Source organism: Simochromis diagramma, unplaced genomic scaffold (assembly GCF_900408965.1).
Source record: "Simochromis diagramma unplaced genomic scaffold, fSimDia1.1 OVJJ01000514.1, whole genome shotgun sequence".
In the NCBI taxonomy this organism is placed as follows: Eukaryota; Metazoa; Chordata; class Actinopteri; order Cichliformes; family Cichlidae; genus Simochromis; species Simochromis diagramma.
The window spans coordinates 1540719-1551316 of record NW_024387346.1 but is presented as its reverse complement, the minus strand read 5'-3'; the positions used below and the strand labels follow the sequence as shown (position 1 = coordinate 1551316).

Below are 10598 nucleotides of genomic sequence, written 5' to 3'. Positions count from 1 at the left end.
ACAATGTCTAACCCTTTACAAAACCTCTGAATTGACTTGCTTTATTTTTAAGAAGGTCTTTTTCTGACAACACAAACGTCTGTTGTAGTGAACAGACAAACAGTACTAACTCCAGCATTTATCCTTATTTGTGCTGGATACTGTAAAAGTAGTCACTGGCTGCAGTTAATTATCTCACACCAGACTACTTGATACCTCCCACCTCTCCTGGGAGGCACCAGCAGTCAGCGTTTGGTATATAAAGCCAAAAGCAGCAGAGGGGCATAGGAGAGAACTACTGGAAACATCTGGAGAGAACAGCTGTGCACTGAGGGCTGCAGGATGCGTGTCTTGGCTCTTCTTTGGTTACTCGGGTTTGTGCTAAAGGAGGTGGAGGCATGGAGCTACAGTAACGGAATTTTTCATAATTCAATTTGGCTAGGTAAGACCGAAAGATTCCTTTTTTTCGTGCTGTGGTAGCTAGAAACATTGAAATGTTTTTTCAGAAACTGTTATCCAGTTCAGATAAGAATAACTGCATCCCCTTAGAGCTGCGAAGTCAGTTTTTGGTTATTCATAAAAACTAGTTCAACCTCCAGCTACCTGTGATTATTAGAAAGTTTTCTCCTGTGTTAATCCACAGCAGAGGTTATTTTCACATAAAGGCTTGTTGTCAGGAGGATTAATAGGCTATACAGTAGTCCAGCTGCTTCCCTCGTGCCAAACTGCACGTTTATGACCTGGCAGGAGTGCTGCAGGAGGCCAGTAAACATGAGGAAATGACTTCATCTCTGGGCTTTCCAAAATGTCCAGATCACAAGAAACTTCAATACTGTTTCTGCTAATCTGGGAATGTGATTGCTTTCCATTATTGTGACATTAATAATGTTACTGAGGAGTTTTGAGGAGTCTGCAATAATGCTAATCAAACAAACTGCTGTTTTAATATATATACATATATATGTGTGTGTGTGTGTGTGTGTGTGTGTGTGTGTGTGTGTGTGTGTGTGTGTGTGTGTGTGTGTGTGTGTGTGTGTGTATACCTGAACATTTGTTTGGAAAGAAAATATAGATTAATGAATTAAAAAAATTAAAATACATTAAATAGATTCAATATAATAAATGATAGATAAATGAATGATGAATTTGTATGCCATTTATTGTCTGTATATCTTCATAAAATAAAATCATAAAATTCTATTCATTTATTTACTCATTTATTTCCTATGTTTCCAACTTTACTTAGTTTTGATTTAGGCAGTTTCAGTCCTTCATACAGAAGCAAGACTGAAGAAAAAGAATTCATACAATATTTGTTACTTGGTTACATGTTTATATGAACTTTTAAGTCAGTCATTGTTACAGAACATACTGCTGTAGTACTATGTAGACTGCTGGATATCACCAGTCTGAGCCGACATGTTGAAAAGGCTACTGTAGCACTGAGTTTAATTATTGTAAAAACATTACATTCATTAAAAAGATCAAAATATCAACTGTTGGCTAATTTAGAATGTTTTCTGCCAAGTTTTGCAGTCAAGCATGCGTAAAAGCACAGGATCAGAAGACTCCCTGTTGATAGGACGAAATTGTTGGTGGCCTTCCAATTTCCAATTTGAAAAAGAAAGAAAGAAAGAATCACACAGTCTTTTTCATTCTCTTTCACAATAAAAACATGGTGTCCAAATTGGCTGTAACCACTGGGTCCTTTTAAACATGCCTCAGGCACAAAATGACTATGCTATGTAGAATCTCTAGTCTTTATCTCTGTATGCAGAGAATCCCAAGGCTTAGACTTCCTTTTCTGTTCTCTGTCTTTGACAGAACAAGCAGCTGGAGTTTACCACCGGGAATCACGCAAAGGAAGATACCAGTTGACGTATAAAGAGGCCAAGGCTGTCTGCAAGTATGAGGGAGGGACGCTGGCCACTTACGAACAACTGGAGGCAGCTCGTCAAATAGGTCTGCAGCAGTTCATCCGCAAACACAACACACACACGGAGTTCCTTCCAGAGAAAGAAAGTGTGTGTGGACTGTAATTCATCAGAAGTGATTCACTCAAAACACATGCAGGCGCTTCCTTAATGTGTAGTCCATCAAACATCCTGATGTAACATCTTAAACGCCTGGAATGCTTTTAACTTGTAGGAAAAGTGGTGCATGTGCTGACATGGTAAAGGTCAAAAGGAAGAAGTGAGTGAAACAAATCTTTCCATGAGTGTTTCTATGGGTGCCTGTTGCCTTAATCCCATCTCCCATCTCGCCTAATTTTAAACACTCCCTGTATATTGTAAAAGTCTGTTAGCAACTTCTTTGGTGGGTAGTGTCACTGTTCCCACAGCACAGAAATGGACTCTGCCTCTGGCCTTACAATCAGCCTTACTGTCAGCTGCTACAGCTGAGTTTCTCCACAGGAGTCTACCCAGGAGGCCATGTTTTATCTGGCCTGCTCTGGGGGGGCTGCTGATTGTGACTCTAACTTAAATTCCTCTGTGTGTGCACACATAGGAAAAACAGCCAAATCTTGGTCCCCAACAGGTTTTGACCAGCTGTTCTCTGGTTCTTAGCAGAGTTAAAAGACTTCTCATACTTTGTAGCATACAGTAGTTTATTTGTGTCAGTATTATCAACAGCTCATGGGGGATAGTTGGGGAAAAAAAAACATATTTCTTCTCATGTTCAGGCTTTCATGTCTGCGCTGCTGGATGGTTTGACAAAGGACGCGTTGGCTACCCAATCGTTAAATCCGGATCCAACTGTGGTTTTGGGAAGGTTGGCATAATTGACTACGGATACAGGCTGAACAAAAGTGAGAAATGGGATGTTTACTGCTACAACCCAAACTGTGAGTATGACGTTCCCTTTCTGTTGTGCACTGTTTAATATTTTAACATCATTCATTAATCAAATGACTATGTATAATTGGAAAGGGTGGCTCTTAGTGGCAGTCCCACATAGAATTATCACCAGGTTATGAAGCAGCAGCAGAGCTGCCAAAAAGATACAAATGTAGATGTGCCAAAAACAATTCCTCTGGAGATCACTTGAGGTTGGCTCCAGAAGTGAGACAGACTCCTATGTTAAAATAGAAAAAGTTTACAGTAGAAATAAACATTTTTACAGCCTTTAACCTAAACCAGTTTTATCATCATTAGCTAATTTTAACCTTCATAGCAACTGCACAGTTTATAATTTTACTTAAACTCATCCATTTGGATACTGGTAAAACTTGCACCATGTTCCAGTAACCTCAAAGCATGGAACATGCTAAGTCAGTATATATAAACAGGATTTGTATCACTATAGACACACAGCACAATACTTGGTGCTTAAAAACACAGCTGCACATTCATGGATAGAGTCTGGTCAGTGCTCTGCATATTGTTTATTTAGTGAGTCAGTACAGATTAAAACCTTTACAGCTTTACCACTGTTTATCTTTACTGCTGTCATCTTGAGGTGCCTCAGATTTAGCACAGTTTTGTGTCAACCATGGAGGACCATAAAGGCAACTAGTGCAGATGAGACCATAGTGGGACCATTTTTTGTCTTGACTCACAACCATAATTTCAGTCATGGTCAGAAAATGAATAAACCTGGTGGATGCCAGTGGAGCTGATGAATAACAGATAACTAAGACACATTCTGGCTTATGAGCTCTAACAGCTCAATGTTGACCCTGAATAATGCTGCATCATTTTCTATTGAAAGTTTAGTTTCTCTCCAGTTTAATGTCTCATTGTACTCTGAAATAAAAGCATAGTACAAATAAGCAATCGGAAAAACCCAAAAAACCAAATAAATTTGCACACTAAAACTTTTGACTCATCAAAGTAGCCACCTTTGGCAGATGTAACAGCTGAACACACCCGTGGCATTCTTTCTACAACAGACATCAAATATTCTTCATAAAGTTTTTCCGGTATCTCTAACAGAAGTTCCCATAAATGTGGCACTTGTAGGTTGCTTTGCTTTCACCCTTCTGTCCAGTTAATCCCAAACCAGCTCGATGAGGTTTAAGTCTGGAGACTGCGGTGACTGTTTGTTTAAGCATGTTTTCAAGCTTACCCTCTTGTTCTTTTTTCCTGAGGTAGTTCTGGCTTGGACTTATGTTTTGGGTCATTATCTTGCTGTAGGATGAACCCCTGACCAACTAAACGCATATCAGAGAGCATGCCAATGCAGAATGCTGTAGTAGCCGTTTTGGTTTATTTTTTCTCTCACTCTGTACAAGTCACCGACCCTCAATCCAGCAAAACAGTCCCAGACCATCACAGTTCCTCCTCCATGTTCGACAGTTGACGCCACACACTGTGGAACCATCCTTTCGCCTACTTCACGGGGTACAGAGATCCTGCATGATGAATTGAAGATTTCAAATTTTGATCCATCAGTCCATAATACCTTCTTCCAGTCTGCAGTAGTCCAATGATGGTGTTTCATGGCCCAGGCAAGCCTCTTTGCCTTACGTCTTAGTAATGGCTTTCTTGCTGCAACTCGTCCTGTCAAACCTGCAGCTCAAAGTCTTCTCTTCACAGCTGAAACTGAGACTTGCTTACTACGACCACTATTAAGCTGTGCTTGAAGCTGTTGTCCTGTGAGCCCGCCAATCATGTAAGCTGTTAACTCTCAGAAACTTGTCCTCTGATTCAGTTGTGTCTTTGGGTCTGTCAGACCTCTTCCTGTCACAGTTTGTTTCTGAGTGCCTTTTGATGGTGAAGGAAACTGTACTCACTGACACCTTGACTTTCTTTGAAATTTCTCTATAGAAAAGACCTTTTTAAGTGTCATGATGGCCTGCCTCTTTTCCATTGTTAATTGCCTTTTTTCTTGCCATTTTTGTAGCAACACACTACTTTCTGCAGTGGAGTACTGTTCAACTGATACGAGGGTTTGGTACCATAGTGTGTTCTAACACTGCTTTTATGCAGGCAAAGGGGTTGTAACTAACCCAGAAACGTAGGAAAACTGTAGGAATTAGCTGCTTTCAAGGCTTGATCAACCTCCATATTTGAGGAAATGTTCAGTTGCTCCATAATATATCTCACCTACTTACACGTGTCACGATCAAGGGATAATTAGCGTTATTCACTTCACCTCTTGGTGGTCATGATGCCTGTGTATGTGTGTGTATATATACACACACATCAAAATTTGTATCCTTGGTGAAATTTTGTTCAAGTCACCACTAAATACGTAATGAAGAATTGGAATTGAGATAACCTTAGAAAGAAGCAACACTTAAGTGGCACTTTAGTAGAAAACAAACTGTTGCAGGACTGTCTCTTGCTCTCTTACTCCTAGCTAAGAACATGTTGTCTTATATAATGTATATGACAATACACACACTAATATGCAGAATAATAAAATACTGATGGAATTTAATGTTTCTTTTAGAAAATATTAATTTTATTTAAACCAGTTTATGAAACTGGTTATAGTTCTCTCATCCCAAAATTTGGCAGTTTAGATCACCACGTCAGCCAGCTGTGGAATCCCTCTCACCATGTCTGGATCAGACATTTTGGCTAAACTGTACCCTTTGATAGATGTTAGCTTACTGTTGCAAATCTGAACAAAAAACGAAAGATTCTGTAAGACATTAATTTTGTGTCGCTCAAAGCAGTGATTGTCACCGTCTCAACATGTGTGTTTGATTTTTGTCTTGCTCAACAACAGGATTCCTTTTCTCTGTTTTGAATTTATTCAGAGCTCACATGAAAGGGACATCCCAAACTTAAATGTTTCATATGCTGAGGCACAGTCCCAGCAACAGACTAAAAGAATAAACTGTTGACACTACATTTTTCCTCCCCATTGGGTTATATTACCCAGTTACCTTTTTGTAAAGTCAAATCAGTTTTTTTAAAGTAGGTAAAATCATATATTGCATGAGTATATTCTAGAATAGTCATGTGCTGCTTTTTACAGGTGTAAAATAAAGTATAGAAGGGAAATATGCAGCGAACATTGATTTTAATTTCAAAAGCCACCATATATCAATGTACTGCAGGAGCTCCTACCAGCCTTCTTCAGTGCTGGTGTACCCTACGATAACAGATGCTTGCCTTGCTATTAAAGTGATACAGAATTGCTATATTGAGGTTATGTTCTGTAGTGCCCAGCAGAAGAATACCACCAAAGAACAGTTTTTACCAGTGGAACATTCAGCTGATCTCGGTGAGCTGTGAAAGATGTTGACTTAAAGTATTAAACTAACTGTAACTATGTTTGAGTAAATTCTCAAAAAAGTAATGAGTATAATAAAGTATTACACATCACTTCTTACCTACACAACAGTTGTAGACTACTCCACTATTTTCCTTCTACTGAAAATGAACTGAAATCAAAAAGGCAGATTTGTTTGAATTTTATTTCAGTCCACCCAGGGTTAAGATAACTGAAGAACCATTGTGATGCGAGTAAGGACATTTGTGACTGTAATGTAATTACTGAATTAAGTACGTGTACACATACATGTACTAAATACTGCATGCTGAAAAATATAATGTGATTAATGTTATGCATTACTTTAGAAAGCAAAGTGTAACTTTGTAACTAGCAAACATGGAGTGTTTAATAGTTTAGTCCCAGTTATAGTCAGCTAGCACTCTAAAGGTTCGTGCAAAAAAAGGTTGGGGGTGTTTATAGCTGCTGGTTCTCAGACTGATTAAACAGAAATAAAAAATTTAGAGTAATAGCTGAATTTTATTTCCTTTATATAAATATATTCTCATATTATATTTTCTGAAAACCTTGATCCACTCATGTCACTTCTTATAGCCAAGGAGTGTGGCGGGGTCCTGACAGAGCAGCAGAAGATCATCCAGTCTCCTGGGTTCCCTGAGGAGTATGAAGATGAACAGATCTGCTACTGGCACATCCGAGTCCGCCTGGGCCAGAAGATCCGCCTCCACTTCATGGAGTTTGATGTAGAGGATGATACAGAGTGTCTGGCAGATTACTTGGAGGTTTACGACAGCTACGATGACGTATCGGGCTTTGCTGGGAGGTGAGAAAAACTAGCTGGGTAGTTATTTAGCACAGAAGATGTCTGAATTTAGGAAAAATGTCAGTTAAATGTTTTAAGAACCCAAGGTAACATTTTCACAGCCTCAAATGCCAAATCTTTTAATTACAAGAAAAACAATGCAAGAAAGTGTCTGACTTTATAAAATCTATTTCCAGGTTCTGTGGTGATTATTTGCCAGATGATATAATCAGCACAGGTGAGAGCCCTCACATTTTCACATCAAAAGAACACAAAGAAACATTTGGATTTAAAGCAATACAAAACATTTGTTTGTGATGTTTTCCAGGGAACGTGATGACACTGAAGTTCCTCTCTGATGCTTCGGTTACAGCTGGGGGCTTCCAGTTACAGTATATTGCTTTTAATGCATCTCTCCCACATAAATAAAGCCCCTCCTTTGACTGATGGTTTAATACACTGATATAATCCTGTTGCTGTATTTATGATGTTTATGTACTTGATTAAAAATTCTCTGTAGCTGATTAAAGGAATAATTATTTGAGAAAAATAAGGATACATTCTTTTTTTTTATGTCAGAGCTGGTGAAAGACAGGAGAAGATAATAACATAAAGACAAGAAGGAGGAAAGGGACAAAAAGAGAGAGAGAAAAAGACAAAAGTCGTTGATAGACCAAACAGATCTGTGTCAAACACACAATAAACAAACAGCACCTAAAAGACAAAACTGAGACAGGTACACAACCAAACAGAATTTAGCTGTTGCAGTGAAGAGGTGATTGAGACCGCAAGGTGAGGAAAAGCAGACCCAGGACCCATGTCAACAGCCCCCACTGTCCCGACTGACGAGCCCAAATTGGGGGCCCAGCAGGACACGGGAACAGTAACCCACTCAATCGACAATGCTAAAATATTACATTTGCAGCATTCTTCATCTGTTCTAACCACTAATGGGTTCTGTGTTCATTCCAAGTTTAGTTTCAGGCATAAAATTTTATTCACAAAACAAAAACAACACTGGCTGTTACATAGGGTGACTGTAACTCAGGTGGTAGAGCAGAAGGTTGCTGGTTTAAAACCTTGGCTACTCCAGACTGCATGCTTGGGCGAGACCCAATAAGCACAGATAAAGTGCTTTGAGTGCTCAGGAAGAGTAAAAAAGCTCTATATAAGAACTACCTTAAAGTATAATGTTTTGTGCTGTCTGTTTTGTTTTTTTGTTTTTTTTTGTCTGTATACTTAAATACAGCAACCCACCCCGGATAAGCGGAAGAAGATGGATGCATGGATAGTTAAATAAATATCTACCATATTAGCAAAACATTTTTATTATTAGCTGTCAATGTATTTTTTAGAACCATTCCTTAAAAAAAAAAAGAACATAAAAGAATAAGCAATAAAACGCTACACTTAAAACTGCACATATGGAAAAGATATATATAAATCTTACAAAGTTTGTATCTGTCTTGTGTGAAACTTGTATGAAAAGCATACAAGAGTGAAAACAGATATAAGAGCCCTTGAAAAATCATATCAATGAAACTTGTATGTTTTTGGATACTTACTAAAACAATATATAAAAATGTAATGAGAAAGTGGCCACTTTCATGAGTAAATCATATAAGTCTTATATGATTCACTATATGAAGTAGGCCTCGTCTTATGTAATGGTCTCGTCTTATGTACTTCTTTTCCATATGGGTGTATTATTGGCAAAATGCACATAAATTATCAAAACTAAAAGGTTAAAACTATCACGTTTTCCCTTGATAATGTGCTAAAGGACTTATTAAGAGTTTCACACTGCACTCCAAATTGGTCAGGAAGGAAAAAACTGTCTATTTGCTAATGCTAGTTTTGTTCCACACAAAATGTGGTTTGTAACTGATCTCAGAACAGTGAAAACAGAGCCAGCTTTAGCTTTCCTAGCCTGCTAATCTCCCAACGTTTTCCTGTTAGACACTGATTTACAATGCACATGCTCAAACAAGGAAAAAGCTGCGAGCTGTTATCCTCTCGGCTTGACAAGCTGAAGTCATTGATTACAGGAGATGGACACTTTTATACAGTCACTGAGATGGAGATGCCCGTGAAATGGAGCCATGCTCCAGTTTCCAGTAAGAGCCAAGAGAAATATGCTTTCAGTGACAACAGTTAACTAAGGCAAAAATGATAACAGTAATGTAAAGGACTGATAACGGACTCACACATTCCCACAGAGCTTAAAATATCAAACTGCTGTACAGAGCTTTTCCTCTCACACCACTTATTTATCTGCAGCAGCTGTCTTGCTTTCAAGCTGTGTATGTAATGCTTCTATTTTTTTTTATTCATTGTGCCAATGCAATTGCATTGAGGCGCACTACAATTATTTGTCAGACTTATTATTTGATTTATTATTATGGTAACTTTTTATTATTCTCCTTTGAAGGTTCTGGCTTTTCTGGATATAATGAACTGCTCGTGCATTCTGTGGACAATATGGCATCAAACTCTGGAATGCGAGTGCGTGCCTGAGTAGTTCCTGTTGGCTATTTCCAGTTTAAGCATTACTGCACTGCTTATAGAAACATGTAAGGATGAGCAGATTTAGGGTTAGAGGAAGGCAACTGGCATTTCAGCAAGTTAAAAAAAAAGTTGTTGTCACAGTCTGGCTGCGAAGCTGACTGTGTGAGGAGTGGAAGAGGACCAAATTGCAGTCACGCAAAACTAAACTTGATATTGACAAAAAACGCGCCGTTTATTGAGGCTGATAGAACAGCACAAAATAAAAGGGTGAAACAATGCAAAGCTAAACAAAACCTAAACTGGGAAAACTTAAAAGAAAACATGAAGCATCCTAAACATGAAAAACTTGATGAAGAGGAAATAAACATGAAAACCCTTAAACGTGGAAACTTGACATGAATAGAAGGAGGCATGGCAAATTCCTCTCTCTATAATTTGGAGATTAGCTTTCATTAATTTCCTGTTGATACTGTTGTTAGGACACAGTGGCTAATCAACATCCACAAGGACAACTTTAGTCCCACAAAAAACATCTGCGTACGTAGCAGGCACTTCAGTGAGGAGTCTTTGTTGTGACTGCTGGATGACTGAGGAAACTGAAAAAGGGAGCTCTATCACTCACTGTTTTCATGGGATGACTACAAAATACCCACAGTGAATGTTTGGGAGCAGCGATCACTTCAATGGAACTGAATGTCGACTCTGAGGCAGAGATGGAAAAAGCAGGGCCTGATCACGATTACTGGGTGACACCAAAAACAGCAGCGATGGCAAAGGAGATGGCTAATTAGAAACAAAGCCTTACAAACACCAGATAGAGGTGCTACAGCTGCAATCCCATTTTTTCATACAGCATTCTGCAAGCTCAGACGAAGACATTTGTTTTTACACCAGGTAGGTGGTGTAAATCTTTGGGACACCACATCAGAATTCAGTGGTTCTGTGGCTTCTGTAAGTTTGTTTCATGAATTGGGGGCTTGTCCATTCTTTTTTGTTGTTTGTTCTTTTCGTCGTATGTTGAGTAAGTTGCTTATATTGTGTTGGGTAAGTTGCTTGTATTGACCTTTGTACTTTTCTGGTTGGCAATTTTTTCTTGTCTGTGAGGGTGTCAAAATGGAGC

General features: G+C 38.7%; 1 protein-coding gene across 1 annotated transcript; it reads left to right on the top strand.

Moving 5' to 3' along the window:
• The first annotated feature begins 243 nt into the window (after nt 1-243).
• Nucleotides 244-7494, top strand: tnfaip6 (tumor necrosis factor, alpha-induced protein 6). Its single transcript, XM_040006888.1, has 6 exons — nt 244-421; nt 1804-1941; nt 2663-2824; nt 6763-6991; nt 7168-7208; nt 7299-7494. Exons 1-6 carry the CDS (start codon nt 322-324, stop codon nt 7397-7399), a joined length of 771 nt encoding a protein of 256 aa, XP_039862822.1. The 5' UTR covers nt 244-321; the 3' UTR covers nt 7400-7494.
• The last annotated feature ends 3104 nt before the right edge of the window (nt 7495-10598 follow it).